This window comes from Musa acuminata, chromosome BXJ2-2 (genome assembly GCF_036884655.1).
Source record: "Musa acuminata AAA Group cultivar baxijiao chromosome BXJ2-2, Cavendish_Baxijiao_AAA, whole genome shotgun sequence".
NCBI classification, from domain to species: domain Eukaryota; kingdom Viridiplantae; phylum Streptophyta; class Magnoliopsida; order Zingiberales; family Musaceae; genus Musa; species Musa acuminata.
Window position 1 is genome coordinate 18,293,107 of NC_088339.1, and position 26,800 is coordinate 18,319,906.

At 37.8% G+C, this 26,800-nt stretch overlaps 2 protein-coding genes across 3 annotated transcripts; one reads left to right on the forward strand and one right to left on the reverse strand.

The window, feature by feature from the left end:
- The first annotated feature begins 1,157 nt into the window (after window positions 1–1,157).
- On the forward strand, window positions 1,158–7,082 carry LOC135605189 (TBC domain-containing protein C1952.17c-like). Of its 2 annotated transcripts, none has more exons than XM_065094980.1 (9): window positions 1,158–1,490; window positions 1,584–1,676; window positions 2,006–2,110; window positions 2,340–2,492; window positions 3,787–3,885; window positions 3,962–4,090; window positions 5,241–5,420; window positions 6,438–6,554; window positions 6,645–7,082. In XM_065094980.1, the coding sequence occupies exons 1-9, from the start codon at window positions 1,209–1,211 to the stop codon at window positions 6,807–6,809; spliced, it is 1,323 nt and encodes a 440-aa protein (XP_064951052.1). In that variant the 5' UTR covers window positions 1,158–1,208; the 3' UTR covers window positions 6,810–7,082. The 2 variants fall into 2 exon arrangements, with proteins under 2 accessions (XP_064951052.1, XP_064951053.1); XM_065094981.1 differs by having other exon boundaries at window positions 6,464–6,554; window positions 6,645–6,782.
- A 1,819-nt stretch (window positions 7,083–8,901) lies between these two features.
- Window positions 8,902–26,383, reverse strand: LOC135605190 (conserved oligomeric Golgi complex subunit 2-like). The gene is made up of 12 exons (XM_065094982.1): window positions 25,862–26,383; window positions 24,919–25,125; window positions 23,442–23,773; window positions 22,972–23,138; window positions 22,581–22,680; window positions 22,288–22,491; window positions 22,097–22,211; window positions 20,402–20,602; window positions 18,934–19,035; window positions 10,493–10,615; window positions 10,269–10,403; window positions 8,902–9,310 (listed from the first exon to the last, which is right to left on the reverse strand). The coding sequence occupies exons 1-12, from the start codon at window positions 26,312–26,314 to the stop codon at window positions 9,197–9,199; spliced, it is 2,253 nt and encodes a 750-aa protein (XP_064951054.1). The 5' UTR covers window positions 26,315–26,383; the 3' UTR covers window positions 8,902–9,196.
- Between the last annotated feature and the right edge of the window lie 417 nt (window positions 26,384–26,800).

Sequence of the window (26,800 nt, forward strand, 5' to 3'; positions counted from 1 at the left end):
ATCAAGAGATAAAGTCAATATTACAAATTTTATTTCTCAAAATTTATTAAACCAAAAGCATTATCTCATTGGCTATTGTTTGTAAATATATGTTTGTAACAAAAGAAATATCAAAAATTTAATTATCTAAAATTACATTTATTAAAAGTCAACCCTTCCAACAAACTTCATAAAACCATATAGTAAATTTTCAAATGCCAACAAGACTAGATAAGCTCATTGTAACATTAGACCTAATGTCCCAAGGATTAATAATATCATGTTTGGCTTTAATCACCTTAACCCAAATGCACTTGGAATTAGTAAGAAGATATTGATAAATGTATTTAGCATTGCAAAGTAACTTTCATCATATGTACATCTTTACCACCAACACCCCTTACAATTATGTTTATTACTCTAAGAAAATTTTTAGTAAGCTCCAAATGACACTAAGAAAATGAATGAAAGTTTTGCCAGGTTCTAAATATGTTAGAAATAGATTCCATAAGTTCATGAGAGTGTCAAGATATTATTGTTATTATTATTATTATTATTATTTAATAATATAATGATAAATATCTAAAATTGGTAGTGATGTATCAGATTATATATAATATTTATTGAAGGTTGATGATTTTAATTCTCATTCCATAAATTTTTTAAGAAAATTGATATGATAATTGATATATCAAATTCACTTATAAAGGTTAAGGGTTCGAGACCTTATGTATTAGTAAAAATTATGTGATAAGGATTTTTAGTATCTCAATTCATTGGCTCCTATTTTTACTAAAAATAAAAAAGGATGATAATAGATAATTCTCGTATTAAAATATCTATCCCTCCGTTTAAATCAATTTAGGTTTACTATTTTTTAATCAAAATTTATCTCAATCCTAATTAAAATATAATTGTGGTTTAAATAAATGATTTAGATAAATCCAAATGCCAAAGGGATAACCCACCATCCCTAAATATAAATAAAGCCATTGAGTGGAAAACAATATCCTCTGTTTAGGCAGGGAAACCCACGTGACCTCTGCGTGAGTTGCTCCTTTTCGCGCAGCGAACAGCTTTTTCAACGAACCAAAACGCGCCACGCATCTCCTTGTAAGGACTTATTTACAAGAATGCCCTCCTCTCGGTTCTTGGGTATATAGACGGACCTCGGAACGCTCCCGATAGTCGCCGCTGCGCCGTGAAACGGCAGGGGAAACGCCAAGGCAATGGGGAAGAAAGGCGTCCCTGAGTGGCTCAACAGCTCGCTCTGGTCATCATCCTCCGCCTCTGCCGCCCCGTGTCCCGTCGATCGTTTCCCCCGCTCGCCGCCGGCTCCCAAGCCGGAAGCCCCCACCCGAGCTCCGATCCCCGAGCCTCCGCAGCCCTCCCGGCCACCTCCCGCTCCGGTGGAGGCCCCGAGGCCCTCTAGCGGAACTCCGCCGGAGGATCCGAGCCCTTCGCGGTTGGCTCAGGAGGAGGTCTCCCGCCAGTCCCAGCTCTTAGCCGAAGTAGAACATACATCTTCTCTTGTTGTTGCTGTTTGCTTTGATCTCGATTCTTTTCGGTTAGGATTTGCTTATGGGTGTCGAATTCGTGTTCAGATATCGAAGAAGGTTGTAAATATTGGAGAATTGAGGAGGTTGTCCTCGCAGGGCATTCCGGATGGAGCTGGAATTCGGTCGACAATATGGAAGGTCCCAAAATAATTCATACTTTTGCCACATTCTTAGTTTACTGTGTTGTAAATCTGATGATTTCTTATGCTTGATTCCCCTCAAAAGTTGGATTTTGGTTGGATTCCCCTAATTAGTCAGAAACGGAAAGCTGAGGTTCTGGAACACTTGAACATTTAGGTCACATGTTTCGTTCTTACTCGGATATTATTATTTTTATATGATTTCTCATGCTTATTTTGCTCTTAAAAAATCTGTTAGTTGGTAATGCACTGTCATTTATTCAGATAGATTCAATCTTTTCATTTTCATGTTCTTGAAGTAGCATCTTTTTACATGGTGCTGAACAGCTTCTCCTAGGTTATTTGCCAAACGATCATGAGTTCTGGGTGCAAGAATTAGACAGGAAGCGGGCTCAGTACAAGGACTTTAAGGAGGAGTTTTTGGTGAACCCCGTAAGTCTTCTTGAGGATCCTTTAATCCGCTATTTATTTGTTGAGATTATGAACTCAATATCCATGGACCTATCGGCCTCAAGATTGCTGGTTTACTTCTTGATATCTGAGATGTATGTGGCTCATGGAAATTTCTGATAATGAAAGGAAGTTTAGAACTATGATTGCTTTGGTGTTTGTTTTTCATGGTTGCACCAGGAATTTTTGATAGATTTGTTTTGTTAGTCAGTCAGAAATGGCACGAAAGTTGGAAGAATCTACTGGCCACAAAAATGGAGGGATGGAAAGTGGAGGTTGTGGCTTTCTGATGAGATCTGAAATAACACATGATGAGCATCCTTTGAGCTTGGGGAAGACCAGTGTATGGAATCAGTTCTTCCAGGTAAGGCATTTGGCTCCGACAGAACCTGTTGTTGTGATTGGTTAGATGAAGTTGATCCTTTATACTTTTGTTCCAGTCTTGTTCTCAAGTGGAAATATGAGTGTTGACATGGATAGTTTATCTTGAGAGTTTTCACTTTAGTGTTCTGTAATCAAGTTTTCAAGGAGCCTTTTGTATCATCAACTAGCTGTGATTTTGCATGCATGAGTGTGACTTTTGGCTATTGAAAGTTAATGCATATAAGTATGTAGATTGGATAAAATAGTCTAATGCTTCTTTGGGGTAAAATTGAATTGCAAAATGCTATAAAAAATAAACCTTGTATGGAACTCTAGAATAGATGGAAGTCTATCTTAAAAAAAGAAACAAACAAAGGAATCCTGCCTGCTCTCATTTGGTGATCAACCACCTTATTACACTCTTTTAGGCATGAACCATATGTTCAAGATTACAAAAGTCAAAACATCATAGAGTATTAATTACAATTCAGGGACTTCTTTGGCTTATGAACTCAATTGGAAGAACCTTCACACAACCTAACTTTGGTTAAATGAATGAATAATTTTTAATCACTGAACTGGCTATTCGGTGGACTTCTTTGGCTTATGAACTCAATTGGAACTACTCGCACATGACCTAACTTTTGTGAGAAATACTCAGCTTGCATACAGAGGAATCATGTGACGGTAACAAAAAAGTTGATGCTAAGAGCCACCTGAGGCTTATGTATTTCTCAAACGAGTTCATTAGAGTTAAAAACTGAGCTTTTGTCAGGATATCCATTTTCATAAACCTAGAATATGGAAGATCCTGATGTTACTGCATAAGAATGTGACATGTTGTTTTCTTGTAAACTTTCATATGTAAACATTTTTTTGCCAAATAATAATAAGTTCCTAGAGAACTAAGGAAAGGCAAAATCTTTCTTGAGCAAAACTGTTTTTTTTTTTTTTTAACATGTGTTTTGGTACCAAATGTTCAGCAAGGTGAAGCGGCAAGTCTGAAACATTATTTCTCTGGAGTGTTGTTTTATAAGTTCTAATTAATTGTTGGTTGTTTATGGGGTTAATGCGATCTGACGTTTACCTGAGTTATATAGTGATGGTCATGTCCACATCATGATAACATTGCTCTATAAGCTATTGTCATTTAGTCATGGACTAATTCTGTAGAAATGACAGAACTAGGGTGCTCCATAAAAGTTGCCACACACTGTTATGCTTTATTATTTTGTTTCAATTTTCTTTTACAAATAGTTGGATGTAAATCTAATTCTAATATGTCATAATTTCAGGATACAGAGACTATAGAACAGATTGATCGAGATGTAAAGCGCACTCATCCTGACATGCATTTTTTCAGCGGGGATACATCCCTTGCAAAGTCTAATCAGGCAAGCCTTTTTAGTTAATGAAGAGTCACTTTTCTTAACTTGTTTAGACTAATGAATTAATTTCTATTAATTCCAGGAGGCCTTGAGGCACATACTGATTATCTTTGCAAAGTTGAATCCGGGAATAAGATATGTACAAGGGATGAACGAAGTCTTAGCACCTCTTTTCTATGTGTTCAGAAATGATCCAGATCAAAATAATGCTGTATGTGTTATGAAACTCCTAGTGTGTCACTCTTTGCAAAATAATTGCTTCATGTTTCTTGAAATGAATACTGCTAGATTACAATAGGTTATTCCCCTTAAGCAGCAAAATACTTTTATTCATCACCGGATCTCATCGTATTCAAGTGAACTGCCAGTTTCAGGCTTTATGGTCCATTCTGGAACTATCTCAAATATTCATTCAACAGTGTACAAACTTCATGTATTATTTCGGTAGAATCTATTATACAGGCAGTTAATTGTGGTCAACTCATATAAGTTATATTGAGTTTAGAGTGAAAATTCTGGTATCTTCAGTCCACTACAGTATGAGGTATTCTACTTCCACATGTATTTCATCACCAATTATATTGAAGATTCAGTTGTGTTGAGTACAGACCATTGCTATTTTGCATGTTATGGACCCTTCTTAACATTTATTAATTGTCTATGTATTTGAAATAGTATAATGGTTGACTTAATTGTGTGGACAGCTGCTTAGGTAGTCATTTTAGCTTTAAAGTGAGCTGGAGTTATATAGGAGTTAAATCCGTATAATAATCACTTCTAAAGATCTGGAAGTTTCGTGAGGTGCTATTCATATGGGTGTGGTATACCTTTGGCAAATAGAGTATACAACTTCATGTATATTATAACTTGTTCTCTTTTCCTAATTTAATATTTGGTCTTTTTGCACCAACTTTTGACTAGCAGTGTTCTCTTACCTCTCTAAGGTAACACTGAAGCATGAAAATTCATGTACCAACAAAATTGGGTTATATCAACTGGTTTTTTTGATTTACTCTTTCAAGATTGTTATTTTGTACTGTTTGTTACATATTAGATTACTCTTGTTGGATACTACTTGGGAATAAGTATGCAGCTGTATCATCAGTGTGTTTCTTAAGTAGAATGGTCCAGGTTACAGCTGAGTGCATCAGATGCAGTCTGCTGACTGGGTGTATTGTTTTGTCTTTCTAAATCTGTTAGTAAATTATATGAAACTTAACTAGGAAGAAATAAACAACTATTTTGCAATCAAAGTTTCTTTTCTTCTCAATGACATTCATTTATTTTAATCCTACTTTGTGTCATTGAATCATTTTCTTGATTTTCTTTGGTCTCTTAAACTTTAACATACTTGGTTGCAGGCATATGCTGAAGCAGATGCTTTCTTTTGTTTTGTTGAGTTACTGAGTGGGTTTAGGGACAATTTCTGTCAAAAGCTTGACAATAGTGTAGTTGGCATTCGTTCTACAATTGCCAAACTATCAGAGCTACTAAAGAAACATGATGGAGAGCTTTGGCGTCATCTGGAGATTACAACGAAAGTAAGAGAACGTACCAAATTTATTTTTGTGTTTCTATCTGCAATTATTTTGAGTATCATCCAGAAACTAACTCCATTATTCATCTCTCATTCTTTTTCTTCAAATATCAATTTATTTTGATAGTTTTATCATAAGGGTTTGTTCGACTTGGTGACTAAAGGTGTGTCTTTGCTGTTTGTCTCTGGAATGATAATTTGATTGTGGAACACATAGTAATCCATACTGCATGTCAATCTACCAACAGCTCAGTAACTAGTGATATCAGACACTCATGGATCAACCACTTCATAAATGTTTGCAATTTCTTCATATAAGTAGAGAGGAAGTTTTAGTTAAGCTAACTCGGTGCTTTTGGACTACAAAAGCAAGAACCCATTTTGGTTTCTTCTGTAACATTTTCTGATTTGTGTAGCCTCTAATTATATCACTCTTTCCTTGTCTGTTATCTCCTCTAGCTCATCCTTTATCTCCTCTGTTATTACCGTTTTAAACAATTAAAGATGATCGTTTGAATTTTTTGCCTTCTCAAGTCTCTTTTACTATTTCTTTAAGCTGCTTTCTATTTTTCTTGTTTTGTTGTAACCTTTGCTTCCGATATTATCTTTTTTATCATTCTTCTTTTTTATCCAGTTTGTCTATGGTGTCAGTGTTCTCTTAGGTCCAGCTAGGTTTGTCCTATTCAGCAGTTTACACACACTGTCATTTGTATTGTCTTCCTTGTACTGTCTCTAGAGGCAGGCGTCATAGTGTTTTCACTCTGTTGTTTCAAACACGACTTCAGGCCCTTGATTTTATTTACCACACTGGGAATTGCAAGGCATAACAGTCTGGAGAAGAAGGAGAAGGATTCACTAACTTCTCACATTAAATGTTCTGAAATAGTGGTTTTGTGGTAAAAACTTCTAGAGGTTCGACTGTTGTTACCTGCTAATATGACTTGGATGCCTGCCTTGATTTCTTCATATAATTAAGTTATGCTGAAACACGGTGTATAAGTGATGGAAATGAATTTTGAAGGTGAATCCCCAGTTTTATGCATTCAGATGGATTACACTGCTTTTGACTCAAGAGTTCAATTTTGCGGACAGCCTTCACATTTGGGATACACTGTTAAGTGATCCGGAAGGTCCTCAGGTATTACCATCTTCCCTCGTGGAGCCGTTTTGTGAGATCAGAGGTCCATCATTATTCAAAGGTTAACAAAATGTGTCCTCGTAATTGCAGGAAACATTACTCAGAGTATGTTGTGCCATGTTGATTCTGGTTAGGAGACGTCTGTTGGCTGGTGATTTCACTTCCAACCTCAAGCTGTTGCAGAATTATCCATCAACAAACATCAGTCACCTTCTCTATGTTGCTAATAAGCTGCGTGGGCCGTCGGCTGGTTAAGTTCCGATGCCTTGCTCTTCCAATGTTGGTTAACATTCCATCTATTTGTAAATTGCTGGAGCTGTCGAACAACTTAAATATTTGTTGGAGAACAAGCATTTAACTGCTTGTGCTCTTTAGAACCTTAGAATGAGAGTAAAAAACCTTGTGTTTTCTGTGTTCTACACCAGTGTTTATACCTCCAAAAGTTGTCCGGATGGGATGTGATTGTGGTGGGGAAGCTAAAAGAAATACTAGTATAATCGGTGCATTTGTTGTGCATCTTTGATTGCATCTGATTCTAATCTTGTCATGCCTAAAAACTTGTAATTTGGCTTACGTTTACAAGAGAAACATCTGCTTGCATGGTGCTGTTTTCAAGCGTGGAAAGAAATAAAGAAACACGAATTTGCATAGTGACTGCATACATTAATTCTCTGCAAATTTAATTTATTTGTTTTTTTTTGTTTTTACTAAATTGTCAGCATCCAATTCTCGAAAGATAAAACCCTGAGAGTCTTACTTGTTTTTGCTACTCTTTGGGATGAGATCGTAATGTCAAATGTATTCTTTATTAGGTGGTCTAAATTATTTACGCTAGTCTTATTATGGTAGGTCAGAAGTAAAACCTAACGATGAGTTTCTATTTCCTCTTCCAACAACATTCTAAATTTCTCAATATGATGATGATGTTGTTGTGATGAATTCGACAGGGCATGCAAGTTTGGTACAAATACAAAAAAAATTGATTGCAACACCAATCGACTTAATGGACCCAAAAAAAAAAAATACTTGTTCTAATTATCTCCAACTTTTGCTACCTCTCAAATCCATGTCAAAGGGAGAAGAATCAGCAGCACACAAAAATAGTTTGACATTTGAAAGGAAGCTGTTTCTTTTATCAGAGAACTATCTATGGTTTCTTCCTCTCTATTTATGGTTATAAGTTCAAAAGGTAAATTTTGAGAAAAAACACACACACACACTCACAAATCCAGTGAGCTGTCATTTTCTTGTTTATTCAAACAACTTCGATCATATGTATTAGAGGAATTCAACTGTTACGTCGAGCATCCACGCTCTTCCTAAGAACAGCTATGACATTTCCCTGCCTCTTCGGCTACGAACACTGAACTCGCTGCTACGATGCAGTTTGCACCTGCCAAAGCTGCCATGTTGATTGTCGAAGGACCTCAGTCCACCATCCACCTGTTTTCTTACAAATAACATCATATGGATGGAAATATATTTGTCTTATTTTCTCAAATAATGTTTCAAAATATTTATGAAAATAATTTTGAAATTTTTTCTTTACTCTTAAATAATGCTTCAAGAAGTTTGCCTTATTTTTGTGCTTTCGTCGATAAAACTGACATTAAAATAAATAAATCTAGATATTTTACGTTCATAACTGTAGAGATATCAATATAACTTTTTAAAATATAAGAATCCAAACGTTAAACATAACTAACTACAAAAGATAATATATAAGTAAATATACTGTATGTTTCTATAAACTCTCGATAACTCGAGCTCCAATCGTAGGTTAGGAACGAAGTGTTTAAGATCGACAATAAAAATGATAGAAAAGACTAAGCTTTTGCCGTGATGTAGTAACTCTGATGTAGTAACTCTGATTTATACTGATCCACATTTAAAATAACACATACTGCTCATGGAAATATATTTGTCTTATTTTCTCAAATAATGCTTAAAATATTTATGAAAATAATTTTGAAATTCTCTATTCGTATCACATGTAGTAGATCAGATAACATTCCATACAATAATATATCTTTTTTGTATGGATAATTCCACTATTAGTTTGGTGATTTAAGGATTATATAAGGTTATAAAATGAGCTTATTAAATAAGCATGTCCACAACCGTGATTATAATCTTACCATAAAGTCAAAGTTTGATCACAACAAAATCCTTCCCAGCAAAGCTAACACACACCTAAAAGTATATCGTATAAGATCTCAAACTCTCGACATATGATAGGTGAACCTGATACATTATCACCAAATTAATATTTTTTTTGTATAAACCCTTAGAATTCTTTCAGAAAAACCCATCACTATAGATATACTTGATTGTTTGAAATAATAGATACTCAAATTTATAGTCGTTATATTTGACAACTGCTAAATGTTTGTAACGTGGTATACAACTTAGATCCTGGATTCTAGTATCATGTAACAAAACACGATCTCACAAAATTTAGGAAGAAGGGGAAGGGGAAACAAAAAAGAAAAACAGAAAGAAACATTGGAAACACAAAGCTCTAATAGTTTTGTATTTAGAGAGTGAATTACTTAAGCCACAGGTCTTACTTTTGGCTACGTATGTAGCATCCGAGTTTGATGTGAACTATGCGGTGCTTGAATGAAAAAATTAAGTTTACTTCATAAAGTTATTTGTGATTGTCTGTCTTCTGGCGCAACACACTGCCACAAAGAACGATATGCCGATATCTCGGATGCTTCGATCCCCATAGCAGAAAGATTGCGCCCGTACTCCTGAAACCAATGCGGTCAAAGAGGAAGCACCACATTAGAGAAGTTCAACTGGTGCAACATAAAGATGTACTAATCAAAGATTACAATAGTTCAGAGGGGAAAATTATAATTGACCAATTGACTATCCTCTGTATGATGACAGAACATGTTTCAAGTAAGTACTTCACAACAGCTGGTCTATGCTGAGGCTGAAACTTTGGATGGAAAATTGTTAACAACTGGAATGTACATGTGCTATTTTAGAATCTAATTGCTTAAAAAATGCATCACAAGATCATTACAAGAAAATGTTATTATCTTTACAGTTAGCAGTAGTTGTATGCCCATGTAGCACAAGTATGGCCAAATTTGGTAGGTTTTGTCCATAGCACAAAGTATGTCCATGTAGCAACATGAGTAAAGGTTTTTTCCATAACTCTTTTTGGTAGTTGCTAACCTTTTACTTCAACCATACTATCAGTAGCACCATAACTTTTTCCATAATCATTTATTTCTAATTGCGTTTCAACCATACTATCAGTCTCAAATGATTATGTTTTTAAGTTGTGTTTATCTAATTCTTAGAATTTATCTGAACTCACTCTCATCAATCAGAACAACATAATCAGTTATTAATAAACCATATTAAACTTCATACTGGTTACGTCTAGTAAGTTTAATTAGTTTAAGCAAGCAAAAAATTCAAGGCTGACCTTTCTATAAGCTCACCATTATCAGAAATCTTTCAAAAACTGGACACAACAAGAGGCCACTATGCATCTAGCCTCAATCTACCCCCTTACACTGGCCAGCATAAGATTAAATCATTTCCCATTCTTAGTCAAAGCAGCCATTCTACAGCTATAAACCTCAATCTAAAGTTACTTCTACCACGAGCCCCAGATTTATATTAGTTCATATCCTACTGGAGAAATATTAGTTTATATTACTGGAGGTTACTAAGCACATGTTCTGTCACCTGAACATCAAGAAATAACTGCATGCAGATCTTCTCTGTGTCAGAAATATTATTATCCATGGAATCAGAAGTTGCTCCAACTCGTCGTTGTGCACCTTGGCGTAACCTCAATAAAGAAGACTCTGTTTTCCTTGCCTATCATGCAAACCAATCAAGCATGATTTACTGATCTGGAGAGATGAGAACACAAAATACCCAAAAGGATAAAGGTCTTGACAACTTACCACGTTAACAGTATCAGCTGCTAGTTCATAGTAACGAGTAGTGATTTTTTCAGTCACGCCATGCAGAAGTTCATTCCGAGCATCTTTCATTAAAAGTTTAATATGCTCCCCATCAAGGAATGCCTGTATACAAAAGCTTACTCATGGTCATGAACCATTTGAATAGAAATGAAACAAAGCAGGAGATAATAAGATTCCAGCAAAACAAAAGAAAATATTAAAATGTAATATGCATGTCAAAATTAACCAATAATCATCAAAGATAAATTTGCTGCTTTTTCTTGCATAAAAGGTCCAAATGCTTATTATGCTTATTTTCATGTTCTCTAGAACGCCCATGACCCCACAATGTGCCTAAATATGAGAGCAAAAAACTGACAGAAAATAAGTGAGGATAATTTTCCATTATGAAGGACCTTTCTGTTAGCTCCAATCAAATTCCAGATCTCCCACTTACAAGGTGACCTATTGAGCATGACGAAAGCACAATTGACAAGAAACAATGCACAAGTTTGAAAAAAATGATAAAGAAATCTGAAAAGTGAAAACAGATCTATAATAAAAAAGAATCACGAAGTTTGCTCTCCACCTAACTATAAAATCAGGCCAAAACAAGGTTCAAATGGTAATTGAAGTTGCAAAAGAAAATTAAAACTGACTTTATAAGAGCAAAACCTATAGGTCCAGGTCACCCTAAGGCTTACCAACTAGGATATACAAAGTTTGTTGGTCTTATGCCCTTAAAATGTTGTGTGTATGTTGTGTGTAATACTGTGATGCCTGTATCAGTCAATAGAGATTAGTGACACTGAGTATGATATTTCAGCTAAACAGTATATATTTATTATTTTTCTCTCTCAATTATATACACTACTTAAAATGCTATCCATGTAGGCTTGTAGCAGGTACTGCCAGACCTTTCTTTGGAACAATATGCTCAAGTATGGAATGAGAAGGTAGAACAACCCCATCAGCCATTCATGAAAGGAGTATATCAGGATTTTCTATTTTTAGCGACTCTCGAATCTATTTTTGCCTTTTTTTTCAGTAGCTATTTATTATGAATCCATTCAATATCCAAGGTCCTACTAGGATCTATTAAGAATAATATTTAGAGAATTCTAAAAGTCATTCTCATGAGGATTTTGAGAAGTGATGAGGCTTTCAAAATAGAATATTTTTTTTCTCTCACAACCCTGTATATATGAATGCTATGTTGCTCTTGAGGCAAATGATTGATCTTATTTTTCTATTGAACAATAAAGTTTGATTCAAAGTTTTGAATCTTGAGACTGATACATATCAATCCCCCACTGGACTGGTAGAACACCAGAAAACTGACCAAAGTGCCATCCAATACCAACCAGTAAAAACTGAGAATAAAATGATACGAAAATGGTGACAAAGAAGAGAAGAAATTTAAAAAACACAGGGAAAGAGATGCATCTAAGTTATCTTCTTTTACTGTTCCACATCCTCCTTGACACTTCTTTCTTCTCCATCGTTATTCTTCTTAAAGAATAAACTAGTCCAACACTAAAGTTTCAGAACAGAAGCACTAATTTACAGGTATCTAGGACAAATTCACAGGGTATTTTTCTATTCAATTTAGTCATGATTAGAGAAATGCATCCAGGATAGGGGGCAATGTTAATCTTCCTCCCATGATCACTTAATTCAAGTAATATCCTAGTGCGTAAACACAAAATTTCACTACCCTCCTTGCTCCTGCCTTAATATCTTCAGTGAAGACACCATAAAACCACATCTACTATGGCCAAAGCTGCTCCCGACTCAATTTAAAGGACTCGGTGAATCCTGTATGTGACACCTATTTTCATTAGTATCTATCAAAGAAAAGCAAGAAGCAGATACTGGAATATCCAAGATTTTACATTCATCTGGCAAAAAAAATATTCCTCAAAAATCAAACTAATGGTGAAGAAGATCTAAAAAGGAACTAAGTACAATTAAAAAAATATATCCTTAAGAAGCAAGATTGTGACCATATAGTTAAATGTTCTGTGCGCCTAATTGGGATATGGCAATTTCAATCCTGACTCACAGTGCCCCAGACAGTAAGTTCCAATTAGGTTGGTTCGATTAGATTTAATTGGAGAATGGGATGGAATCAGAACATGATGTTTCAAAAATTAGATCAGAGCAGAAGGAAACAGTATCAATTATCCTCACACCAAATCCACCCCACTGAGATATATATATATATATATATATATATATATATATATATATATATATATATATATATCCAACTGTCATGAACTTAGCTGATTTTGCCTAAGTCATGCAGGACCTTTGCGTGTCCGCCCGTAAAGGTCAACCTCCCCGAAACCTCCTATGGTCCCTCAGGAGAGAAAACGGGTTAGAGAAAGCGCCTCACTCGGGATCCACAAGTAATCATTTTAGTAAACACTTCATAACCAATGCAAATTACAAACAGACTTTACAAGCTCTGAATGGTCGCACAACAAAGGGTTCAAATGGTCCACTACAGACCGAAAGAAATGGGGCTGCTAAGCCTACTGCCAGCCCTTTACATGCTGTGCAAAGCATGAAAAAACCAAAAGACACGGACATACATAAGCATTACGTCGAACACCCCATTTACAATTTTGTCCGTGACATTCTCCCCCACTTATTCCTTCGACATTCTCGTCGAAGCCTTTGCCGACGCTGCAACTCCTTGTCTTTGCTGAGTCTTCAATCTTCTGCTCCAATTGCAATGCGTCTTTTGTTTCCCAATTGCTCTCCACTGTTGTTGTTGAGTAGTCGAACTTTTAATCCGCCATGCTGCTTCAACTCGCCAATGACTCTGACTCTACTGTGGGGTTGGCTGAGTTATGTTGATCCTTGTTGGTTCCTGCGAATCCTTTAGATGAAGGAAAAATCCATCCTTAGTATGTGTCAGTCCCTCAAATGCCTCATGTCGCTTGAACTGGGTGGATGTCTGTTGGAGCTTTAACGAGCATCGCCTCGCAAACTTTTGAAGTTTTTTGGATCCTTCCTCCACAAAATTTGCCCATAGACTCTTCTTTCACTTAGTTGTCACCAAGGATTGAAATATCCTACCGTACCGGAGTTTCGATATTCGCTCGGTACAGTACAGTAGTATATACCGAGCGGTATACCGTTCGGTGTGTATATATATATATATATATATATATATATAAGTAAAAAAAATATTATATATTTATATATAAAAGTAAAAAAGAATTTTTTGGCAACGTTGCCGAGGCGACGCGACGTCGCCTTTACCCGCCTGGGGAGAAAGAGGCGACGTCGCATATTTATATAATATATATTATAATAAATATATTATATATAATATATATAATACCGCTCGGTACAGGCGGTATTATTCAAAATTGTAATCCTTGGTTGTCACTTCCAAGTAGGTTCGCATCACTTCCGCTTTCGATTGGCATTCTGTTGAGAAATGACGCGGATAATCTACTCTCAATAGCATTGATCACCATTGGTGAGGATTTGACAACTATTATCTTCGATTTGGTTTCTTCGAAAGGACTTTGAACATGTGCAAAGCTCCTTTGCTTGATAGATAAGAGACTTAGGGTACTCGGTTTCGCTTGTTCTCTTAAGAGTTAAGGCAAAGTTACTTGACTTCGCCCGCCTCCTCGAGGGTTGTACTCCATGCATCGAACTTGTTACTGGCCTTCACCTGCTCTTTACTCACACTTCCGAAGCACTTGAAGTGTTTGCACTCCTTGCGTTAAGTTAGTTACTGTGATTCACCTTCCCAATGCCATCGAACTTCTGAAATGCAAGAAGGTTTCACCCCAACTTGGAGTAAGTCTCTAATGTTTTGGTCGCCTCTGGGATTGTACCATCTTCTCCATCAACCCAACCGCCTACTCCACTAAGTAGCAAAGGTATAATACCGCGTACTACCTACTTCGTTCCTTGGTCGTGCACTCTTGCATCGACCCGAAGTCCTCCACTTTCGGCTATCTTGATGAGAAGCTCGTTGGCACTGGTCTTATGAAGTTCCCTAGCCTCTACCCTTCAGCCTTGTCTCGGTACTTGGAGTTTGCCTCTGCATTCTCCACCTCCTCGGACCCTTTCACGACCAAGCGCTCTCCCCTCATGAGAGCAAGGGATGGATGACTTCTCGGAAGTCCCGCCTCTACAGTACTATGACACTGCCATGCCCATGGCCCTACTATTCGTCGCCTCGCATCTGCATCCCTTTCTTCGCAATCGGTCTTACGAAGTTCCCTGGCCTCTGCCCTTTAGCCTTGTCTCGGTACTTGGAGTTTGCCTCTGCATTCTCCACCTCCTCGGACCCTTTCACGACTAAGCGCTCTCCCCCCATGAGAGCAAGGGATCGATGACTTCACGGAAGTCCCGCCTCTACGGTACTATGGCGCTGTCATGCCCATGGCCCTACTATCCGTCGCCTCGCATCTGCATCCCTTTCTTCGCAATCGGTAGATCTGTCTCTGTGGCACTCTTCCGAGTCCGCCTCAATTCTAACCGATGTTTGGTTTTGGGTAGCTAAGTCCCTCTAGACTCGTTGTCGTCTCCTCGCCCCTTTTGACCCCCTGCTTCAACATCTCTGTGTTCTCCAAGCAGTTCCCCTTGGTTGATGGAAAGACAGACTGCAACTCCTATGCATGGCCTCTGCCATTATGTTATAGGGTTCGCACCGATTCTGTTCTCCTTAGCTTCCTTGGTAGCAACGTTCGCTTACTCGGCCTGGTCCTCTGACTTGCTGGGTTCCCTTAAGCGAATATGGGCTTTGGAGCAGTCCAACTCTCCAATCGCTCTAATCATACCTCTACATGATCAAGTCCCTCCCATGGGACTTACTGATACTTGCATTCGAACTTTTCGCTCGGTGGTACACAACCCTCATATGCTGATGACCAAGGCTTTCATCCGATGCAAAATTCGATGCACACACGGAAGACCCGCCTCTACAGTATCATGGCTTTCACTCCTTGAATCCATAGCCCTTCTTGTAGTTGTGTTGTTTACTGAAGTGGAGCTCCCAATAGCTCCCGATCATACCTCCGTATGATATAGTCCCTCACGGGACTAGATTCGTGTGGTATTGCATTGCCACAAACTATTCCACCACGATCCATTGCACCATGTCGCCTCCTGGTAACATCTCCATTGCATTCTGATTCTTGTGGGATGAACTCGGATTGTGATCCCTCCATGTACGGCCTCTGCCAACACATCGCAAGGCCTCTTCCACTTATGATTGTGTTCGCTCCTTTGGCAATCAACCTTCGTCCACCCGCTCTCGGGTCACACTTGGACGAAGCACCGCTCTAGGACAGTCCATCGTCTAGTAGCTCCCGAAGTCCACCGACTTCGCTGAAATTGGTGCACCATTGTTTGGATCGTGGGCCTCTGCCCCTACCAGCACAATCTCTGCTACGCACCGCATCCTTCATGACAACTTGAATGGTAACACTATGACATATTCTTCAAGAATACACGCCTCCGTGTCCTCTTGCCTCGTGCCAAGGTCTTATGAACCCAACTTCGCCTCCGTAAGTTGAGTCGCCTTAGTTTCTCGGTCAAATGTTCCTCTAAGGTAAGGTGTATGTGCCTTGAAGCTCCCTTCGTCTTTGGCACCATGCAGGATGAGCACGCTCCATCATAATGAGGGACCCATGGAACGACATGATCCCGCTCTTGCTTCTGCAAGAGTTCATGTCTTTGACCTCTATTCAAGGAAAGCTTTGTGCCTCCGCTCCATGTTTCATTTTCTATGCTAGCTCCTTTCATGCGGCTTGGGTACTTCGCCAAGTTACACCCAAGTTGCTCCGCTCCTCGATTTGCATTGAGTTGATGATGGTCCTCACGCCCACCATTCCACGGGTCAGCCCTCCATTGAGTCTGATCTCCATATCGACTCCAAGTGTGCCTTCATTTGTGTTGCCTTGGATCGCTCCCCCACTTAATCTTGCAATGCATCCCCACAATGCATTACCTCAAGCGAGTTCATACGACAACTCCTCGCCGCTCGCTCGGTTCGTTAAGCTTTGTGAAGTTATTTTTGAGGTACTCCTCAACATGTGCGGTCTGTTGCATATGGTTCTCCCTCTTGTCACAGACAAAATTCTAAACAGGATATTTGATGTAATGCTTATGTATGTTTGTGTCTTTTGGTTTGTTCATGCTTTGTACAGCATGTGGAGGGACGGTCGAAGGCTTAACAACCCCATTTTAGTTGGGTTTGGTGGCTTTTTTAGGCTTATAAATAAAGGTTGTGTCATGTGGACACTTGTGAGAGATATTCAGTTTGTAGTGGACCATTTTGACCCTTTATCATTCAGAGCTTCTAAAGTATGTTTGTAATTTGCATTGGCTATAAAGTGTTTTCGGAAATGTTTGCTCGTGGATCCCGAGTAAGGCGCTTTCTCTAACCCGTTTTCTCTTTTGTAGGTCCTAAGGGACCATGGGAGGTTTCGGGGAGGCTGACCTTTGCGGACGGACACGCAAGGGTGCCGCACGACTTAGGCAAAACCAACTAAGTCCGTGACACTCTGGAGAGTCGGGACTTATCCCTCCTGGATATCTATCCCGTTGAAGCAACTTCTCTCTTCGCTTCTTTCTCTTTGAAAGTTTCGGATACCATTATCCCCTTGGACTACTCCGCCTTGCTGAACAAACTGTGCATTGTTCTGCCTCTCGCAAACGCACTTGCTAGATTGCGACTCCACATCAATACAACCCTCGCTGCACCCCTCAAGGCCTAGCAACATACTGAACTCGCTGAACACTTCAGCCTCCTACAGATGTATCATTCTCATACTAAAAAGAAAGTTTCAATACTCCATGGCGCCGAGTTTCGGTCGCCTTGGGATGGCCAGAAACACTCCATCGTTCGCATACAATCCTTTGCATGAGTATCAAATTCTTCGAGTCAGCAATTCCCCTCACCTCTGTAAACTTTGCACAACTCTTTCGGTCGCTGAACAACTCATTCCACCTTACATGGTCTCATCCTTTACCAAGCGCCTCGCTTGCCTTGAGCACCATCAAGTATGGTTACCAACGTTGAGCTGTAGCTCAAACTCAGCCATCCTAACCTTTATGCGTTATGCATTCTTCCCAGCTTACTTGTCCTAGTGGTGCCTCTTGCACGAAGGGTTAGTCATTCCTCTGAATGCTAATCTCAGATGCCCGCTCCTCTAAGCGACTCATTTTCCCTACATCTCCATGCACGTTTTCCCCCCAAACGGTCGCACGTGCTGGCTGCCCTCAATGTAGCCCCGCTAGGTCCCTCACGTTTGCATACCAAGTGTTTCTATGAGTGCTTGTCTCACTCTGATACCATCTGTCACGGACTTAGCTGGTTTTGCCTAAGTCATGCAGTACCCTTGCATGTCCATCTGCAAAGGTTAGCCTCCCCGAAACATCTTATGGTCCCTTAGGACCTACAAAAAAGAAAACGGGTTAGAGAAAGCGCCTCACTCGGGATCCACAAGCAATCATTTCAGTAAATACTTCATATCCAATGCAAATTACAAACAGACTTTATAAGTTCTAAACGGTCGCACAACAAAGAGTCCAAATGGTTCACTATAGACCGAAAGAAAATGAGGCTACTAAGCCTACTGCTAGCCCTTTACATGCTGTGTAAAGCATTAACAAATCAAAAGACACAGACATACATAAGCATTACGTCAAACACCCCATTTACAATTTTGACCGTGACACAATGTTGCCCTGCAACATGTCACCTCACATAAAACCTGCCTATGATTTCCTATAAATTATTTCCTCTATTATATTATAAACACATTAAGTATATATACCAATCATATTATATATATTATCATAATTTATTCACATTAATCAAGGTAGGGAAACTAATATATTCAGCTGTGTGGATTAGGATTGTATGTCTTGTAAACCAGATTAAGGACAAAGCAGGAGTTATAAGTAAAACCTGCCCCCCTTGTATGCATCCCTAGTGCCTGGTGCAATTCCAATAACAATGCTATTGCAAATTTACATGCTCAGTGCTTTCTGATGATTCTACCCGGCATTAATTTTTTTAATAATATAAAGAGAAACAATGAAATTACAGACAAAAAGTTCAACAAATATTATTGTTTTGTTGAGTGTAATATCAGCATACGCAAACAAAACACAAGCATATTAGTCTCCATCAGAAAGTTGTATATCAACAGAGTTGTATATGCATGTGTATTGCAATTGGCCATGCAAAGAGTATACATATGTATTGCAATTTTCTAATCACATAGAAGTACAAGAAATAATATTGAATAAAATATTAGGAAATTTTGTTAGAGACAATCTTTTATGCCACCAGACCAGAGGTTTCTCGCACATGAAAAGATTGAAGTGCCAACAGGACATGGCAACCAGTTTGAGTAACATAAGAAGAAGAAGAAGAAGAAATGATTACACACCTTTAGTGGCCTCAAGATCAGTGATACATATTGTGAAGGTATCACAGGAAGTTTATTAGTCAGCCTATATGTTGCAGTGACTCCTTTCAGCTGCCTTAAGTCCTACCAATGAAATAAATAAGGTGGGTTAGTATCAAACTAGCAATTGTGATTTACCAACAGATCAACTTGGAAAATCATTGTTAATAGTCCAGAAGTCTGAATATCACTACTTATAATCTTTTGCAAGAAATAATCAAATGAAATATATATCAAGCCAACAAAATGACTGCATGTTCAAGAATAGTATTGTGCTTTCTATATTATAAATTGTCTTATATTGCATGTGACATTTTCAAAAGGAAAAGGCATAATGTTTTTGAAGGGATTATTTTTACATTGACATCATACAATCGGCTGTGTAAATTGATTTGATTGAATATTTGCATTTAATAGATATTTTGGCTATAATTTGTACCACTAGAGCAAGATTAGACACCCTCCTTTTCCTTTTTGTTGTTCTTTTAGGCAAAAAAACCTGAAGAAGCTTACATCCTTGATATTATCAACAATTTTCAGACACCAATAAGACCACTTCTTTGGATATTTTGAGAAATGATCTCCCTTATAAGAGTTAAATAATGCTAGATTCCTTATCGCAGGATAGATACCTTGATCAATAAATGATAAAATATTCTTAAGAAAACCTTCCTAGCATCTAAACTCATGTCATCCTTTTATCGCCACCATGTCATAGCTTCACATGTTAAATTTGGCTTCAAGAAGCTCCAGGTTGGATCATCTGCAGATCCCAAGTTAGACAAAGCAATGTCATCATAACATAGCATCGACAGATTACCTTTCGCCTTTGCTTTTTGAAAATATTACTGCATTAGCAATGTAATGTCCTTCCAGCCTTTTCTTACATCCATAATCTTTGAGAACCATTTAGAAATACAATCGGATAAATGGAATATGCCTTGTGTTATCATTTAGAAAGATTTTGGAAGTTCCTCTCTCTTATTGAAGTGCATGAACTAAATTTCAAGTTAGCCCCTTGTTACATATTGTGAACGCAAACAATGCTTCTCAACTCCTAAGAAGCCCATCAAATAAATACAAGGATATATAGTGTACAGAGGCACTAAAACATACACAAACATGCACACATGGTAATGTGTATCTATGTATATATTATCATGTAACTGAATCAGGTACGCACATAAACAGATAACTTAATACACCGGATTGCTTATTACCCATGTCCTTGGCTTTTACACACGTTTGATTGCCCAAATTTCCAAATTATCTAAGAGCATATAAGTTCATGTATTATGGCCTCCAGAGGATATCAGATACAAAAGCACAGTGATTGGTAGAGATTCAACACATTAATAACAATAGTATCTATTATGTGCAACAAGGACTAGTCATAGCAATAATCTCCTCCATTTGCAAATATTTTGATATGATTACTTATATGATTTACCTCCACAGATTTCTCAACTATAGCCTCAACCATTGTATCCATTATGGCAGGTAATAGATCCTCCAAATTTTTTCCAGCTTGCAATATGCTTTGTCTTACAAGATCAACTACTTCATCCGAGCATGACCCAAGAACTTGAATCACTTGTCCAAGAAAGACACCAGAAAGCTCGCTTCCCAGAAAAGTCACATCATGCATTACCTGCAAAAGAAGCACAATGTGAATACACATCTATAAAAAGATAAATTTTCCAATTAAACTTAAAAAATATAGCAGATATGAGATTATCCAACTCATAAAAGTGTTCACACCCTTTTTTTATTTTTTTATATATTAATGTACCAAAAATATGAATGATACAGTAATATATCACTTCAACATCAAAAAATTCTTAGCCATGATTATCCGTGTCACTTTCTGCAGGTTCTTGCCAAGGTCAACAACCACATGTTGCACTCTGTAGATGCATAGCTGGTGCAAATATAGTGGTGGAAAATGATTCTTTTGCAAGATAAGTGAGCTACTCTCTAGTGGATCCTCTAATGATGGCATTGATTGTGGTTGAACTACAATGCAAAGTGATGATGGAATGTTCAGATTTTGGGCTATGAGTGAACTGAGATTCCTCAATTTCTGTCCACAGGAACCTAATAAGTAGAGGACCAAACCATGTTAGCTCAAGCACTGAGCCACTTGACACAACAATTTTTTGGCAGGAGAGCAGAAGTACAGATGTAGGTTCTTTCTTGCCAAGAATTAAGCCACTAGAAAAAAGGGCTAGCAACAGATTTCATGTCAGTTCTCAAGAAGCATACATGGCCCACTGATGCAAGGATCTCAGTTCTACACTAATTTACACTATGTTAACCTGATTCCCTCACTATATGACTCAAATATAAGTAAATTTGATGATATAGTTGTACATGATCCGCATCTCTTTTAAGCAAATTTTCTTTATATCCTGGTATTTTGCCCAGCCATCAACTCCCAAATGAAAGATCTAGATAAAATGCATATGGCAAGATCAAATATTGTTGAGGCACCAGATGAATAAACTCCAAGATAACTGTCACCCTGCATAGTTAAAACAATCCAAAATGATAGAGACCTAGACAACATCTTGCATGAGTTCATCTGAGAATTGAAACCTAAAAACTCTGATATCCCATCAACTGATTTGTAGACCTTATTCAAATTAAAGTTGTGACTCCAATAAATTAATAATATACCCATTCTCCAAGAAGAATGAAGATTCCTTATCTAATGTCTAAATTCGAGAACCTTATATCCACTTTGACCTGAAGTAATGCCATATTGCTGCATATGAGCATGTCATCTTATTTTCCTGATTTCAAATTCAATTTTTGAATATCCAATCCCAAGTTTGAAGAGTATTAGCTAATTGAGAACCATCTCAAACTTCAGAAAAACACATATCAACATAGTTCTTCGGCGAACAAATTTTGGGTGTCCCCTTGCACTAATAGAGGTAAATGTGAGGGACAGGTCTGTGTCCCAGAACACAATAGTTGGAAATGTAGATCTCTGAGAATCTACCTATCAAGATCCAATGTCAAGCAAAAAGCCATAAGTTACCACTAGAAGTTAATTATGCAAAATTTAGAAGACCTGTATCGATGAAAATTGTGAGAAGAAGAAATAAAATTGAAACATGGATTATATTTGTAGTCTTACATAAATAAAATCTTCTACTTGTGCAGAAATAGACCATTCAGAATTCTGCACAGGCCTTGAGCTAGCACTACGTGCTTTGCGAGCAGACAAACCATGAGATAGCCAAGACGAGTACCTGCTTGCATGCTCAAAAATATACATAAGAGGGAAAAAAAGAAGTGAAATCATATAGTCACATGGAACAGGCTAACCTTGAAACAAGTTGCAATGTTAAGCGTAGAAACTTGTCCGAGTGAGAAAGAATAAGAACATCATCACTCCAGCAAGATTTCAAGCTTTCCATCAATGTAATACTCTGCTTCATTGTCAACTTATGGGGTTTCCCTTGAATATCAACAGGGTTAATTGAAGAGGCCATAAGGGCAGAATCCAGTGCACCAGCAATTTCCTGAAATCTGATAGAAAGAAACCACTAAATATAAGCTAGGCCAAAGTTCTTTTTAAATCCCACAAACACAGGTACTCGGAAATCATGTTTAGGTACCTCAAGGAGAAATAGACACCAACATTCCACTGTCGTATGAAGTCCATATACACAACTTCTGAACGAAATTTAACTACAGCAGATCTAGATGGGCAGTAACCTAGCAAATTACAAAGAAAATATGGTCAAATAGCATGAACAAAAAAAAGTTTGAAAAGGCTATTTTTTGAATAGTATGAAATAAAGGATGTGCTAGTTAAATTGCATATGAAGAGAGACAAGCAAAAACTAAACATGATAGGATCTACAGAATAGCAAATCAGCTTAATGACTGGACTTAACAGCGTATACTTCAAAGAGTCCTTTTAACTCCAACCAAAATGGCAATGAACTTGAGAATTTCACAAAAAATGAATTATGAGAACTTATAACTCCAGGATGGAATCTGTACCCTCAAGAATGGCAAGAAAACCAAGGCTTGACTTGTAGTTCTTCAAAAATTCTGCTGGCCTTCCAGGAGAGAATGCCCCTGGTTTCCCCTTTTGAATAGCAATAAGGACCTCTTTAAGCACTGAATTGGCCAGGAAATCAAAAACATGGAAACCTGAATTTGCTGAAATCACAAAACAATATTGAATAAGACGATAAAACACTGAACTATAAATAAATTAAAATTATATTGCTTATATAACATGTCATGTAAAACCAAGGTTTGCCGTATAGCTCGGTACGGGCGACCTGTACCGATCAGATAGGGGACTCGTGCAAGTGATACATCAATACACCACCATGTACCATGTGTCGGTATGGCTCGATACAACTCAATATGTATCATACTAATAGCTGGTCGGTATGCCGGTACGGACTGATAAAGCGAACAATGTACAAAATTACTATAAATTAATTTCTTAAAATCCTGTTGAAGATATCTCCAGCAAAAATTTGCAATCCTTCTCAATGCATTGCATAATCTGCTGATAATCATGCTCAAGTTCATCTGAGGAAGCACCACCAACTGTTTGCAAGTGGTCATGAGGAATAATTTGCTGAATCAGGGGAGACACAATGGTTTTTCGGAAAAGCTCTTCGGCAGCTGAGGTGTTATCAATAGCAGCAAACGCACGCAAGCAATTGTAGATTGCCTTTGCATCTCGATTTTCCAGGCCATCCACAAAACAATTGCCTAAACTACCATCCAACATCAGTGTAGCATTTTGGATCCTCTTCTCCATGTTCTCAATGAAGGGGAGATTCTGTACTGCCATAATTTAAAGCAGAAGTAAGTGACTACATAACTTTCCACAGAAAATGATATGAACTATATCAATGTTGTCATAAGAAGACAACTAGGCAATCTCCAGCCTAGGCAGGCCAACCAACGACTGAAGTACCTAGATGGCACCTAGACAGCTATCTCAGGCTTGCTTTTTCTCATACGTGGCAGATCGTTAATTTATTAGCAAAAGTAAAATTTATCATTTTGAATTATCATAAATTAGTTGTTCTTCTTTATAAAAAAATTACAAGTTCAATTATTTGCTTTACATAATACAAGATAATCATCAACAACATTGAGTAGCCGAGTTTGTCAAATCATTTTTAGTATGCTTCTTTTTATCTATGGTACTAGACAATTATCTTAAAGGTAGAAATATGCTTTTAAATTTTGGTTCTACTTTTATTCATGCATCTTCAAAAGGATCTTTCAGCCAACACCTAGAAATGGAACATTCAAGCTAACATTAAACAAGTCTTAGGACTTCAATTGGAACAACCAATGTGAAACTATGGACAATAAGAACACCATCTTGTAAAACTTAATGCAACATAACTGAATATAACATATCATACGTCTCATGAGAAATTACGAATAACTAAAAATAGTTTCATTAATATTTATACTTATATATTTATTATTCTTGAGAGGATAATAAAATATACATAAGAACAAACAACATTCTATATGTTTACATCCATCTCTTATAACTTAGCTAACAAGCTATCAATCTTACAACTCAACCAAGAAACATTCATCTTATGAGCAAACAGCAAACAACAACATCACCTAAATGGTGTAGAAGAAAACATTAGCACAAACATTCTTCATAGCCAATTTCCAATTTGAAATAATGAATATACCAGTATCTGCAGATATATTATTAGTACTCTCAGTAATGATTGACATTCTTACATTTTCTACTGGTTTGTAAATTTTGTCATGTTTTAAGTTTCTTAAAAGTTGTGCTTTTCTATTTTATCAATATTCATTTACCATCAAGCAGATAAAAATATTGCAACAACTTCTACTCCCTATGCTAAAAACACCATTAAAGTTAAGCACATATTGAAAAGATAAACAAAATCAACAATATGAAACTAAATTGAAAGACTATGTAACCTTTGCATGACTAGTGTAAAATTTAAGCCGATTCATCTCACTGGCAATTCTTTCCAAGAGAATGCTTTGATCCTCTCTAAGATTTGACCCAATTTCGACATTCTGTATGGAATTAGCATTGGTTAAGGAACCTTTCTCACTAGACACTGTGTCTGGACTTGACTGATTAGAGTGAGTAGTTGGTAATTCCTTGATAAGTTTCTCAACCTGCAAAAGAGAATACTTGATATTTCATTCATACTCTCAAACAAGAGAACATGGTAAAAGTTCACAAAACACTGAAATTCCATACTATAATCAAACAACAAGAATAGACATCTCATGGAAGCAGTATGCAGAGACAACATAGTCCATGCAGAAAAGAAATTACATGATAGCAAAACTTGAATGAAAATTCAGTAGTACAGTTACAGGCTAGGAACAAGGTACTCAGTGAAAAACAGGTTACAAGATCTTCAGAAATGAAAGCAGATAATTATTCTGATCCTTATTGGCGAGGCTCAAACCAAAGACCACTGGCAAAAGTTTAGGCGGACACAACTACAGAATGATAAATAGTCCACAACCAGAGCTCTGAAATACTATAAGACAGATCAAACAGAGTTCAATAAGGTGTCCTCACACTGATCTACAACTGGTCCACCAGGAAATCACTCTCAAGAATGCATAGGAATTTACTTATATTGACATGTAAAAATGCAACAGTGTGTCAAGGGCAGACGAAATATAGAATTTTGATCAATTACATAGGATCAACGTCAGAGTTCAATCAGGCTTTAATTTCTATAAAAATAATCTTGACATACAACCTATTCTAAAATCTGCACTATAACGTTAATCCTGTCAGATAATTCAAATGTACAAATAGACAATTCAAAGATTACCCAGAAGACGATATCGACAGTAACAAGAACAAGGTAGAAAGGCTCGAGTTCAGGGTCACCTTGGAGACCACGTGGAAGGTGTCAAGAAGCAGCTGGAGGATCTCCCTTGCAGCCGACGCCTCAGACCGCTGGCGAAGGCCGCTACGGATGGCGACGAGGGCGGCGTCCACGACGGCACGGAAAGAAGCTACCTTATCGCGGAATTCGACGAGCGGGGCGCGCATGCGGCCGGCAGCCGCGTCGACGTCGACGAGGCGGGTGCTGAGGCCGACGAAGTCGGCGTAGTCGCGGTTAATGAGGTCGACGAGCTCGGCCTTGAGGTCGGCGAGGTGGGATCGGAGCTCCGCGGCAAGGCTCTCGAGGGGGACGAAGGAGCGGAGGTCGGCGACGTAGGACTCGGGTACGAAGTCGGGGCGGAGGAAGGAGGAGGACTTGAACCAGGGGGGTTTCGCGTCGATGGGGTCGCCGAAGAGGTCCGTCGCCGGGGATCGTGGCGTCACAAGGTCCGTCATGGTTGGGCTTCGAAGACCTCTCTCGCTGGTCTGGATCTGGATCTGCGCGATTTGGTTTGGGGGACAGGAAGAAGAGGGGAACGGGCGATCAAACGAGTTGTACCGTCTCAATGTGCCCGGATCCGATCCAGGAACCGGATCCGTTAAAGAAGAAGATGACGTGGATTTTATTTTCTTTTTGTGGGTTTATGCGTTTGAAAATACCGTTTCTATTTTATAAAAATAATAATAGACGCTGGTTAGATTTCATATATCGTTGATAAAAAATAATAATTATATCATTTCCTCATAAGGGTTATACATTTATATTGTTGATAAAATCTCAATTAATATCGTCTACAATAAAAAGTGACTAAGTTGTATTTTAATTTTTTTTCAAAATAAACATATTACATACGAGGAGATATTTTGGGATACGTCATATGCTTCAAATACTTTATTATTTTAAATGAATGTAGCATGTTTAATGAAAACATGATGGATGCA

What these genes read in the sequence shown, in the direction of transcription:
- LOC135605189 (XM_065094980.1), top strand. Translation starts at nt 1,209, where the DNA reads ATGGGGAAGAAAGGCGTCCCTGAGTGGCTCAACAGCTCGCTCTGGTCA. An exon ending in CCCTTGCAAAGTCTAATCAG is followed by an intron (nt 3,886 to 3,961) that starts GCAAGCCTTTTT and finishes TATTAATTCCAG; the next exon opens with GAGGCCTTGAGGCACATACT. An exon ending in ATCTGGAGATTACAACGAAA is followed by an intron (nt 5,421 to 6,437) that starts GTAAGAGAACGT and finishes TGAATTTTGAAG; the next exon opens with GTGAATCCCCAGTTTTATGC.
- LOC135605190 (XM_065094982.1), bottom strand. Translation starts at nt 26,314, where the DNA reads ATGACGGACCTTGTGACGCCACGATCCCCGGCGACGGACCTCTTCGGC. An exon ending in TTTTTGCTGGAGATATCTTC is followed by an intron (nt 23,139 to 23,441) that starts AACAGGATTTTA and finishes TTGTTTTGTGAT; the next exon opens with TTCAGCAAATTCAGGTTTCC. An exon ending in ACATTGCAACTTGTTTCAAG is followed by an intron (nt 22,212 to 22,287) that starts GTTAGCCTGTTC and finishes GCATGCAAGCAG; the next exon opens with GTACTCGTCTTGGCTATCTC.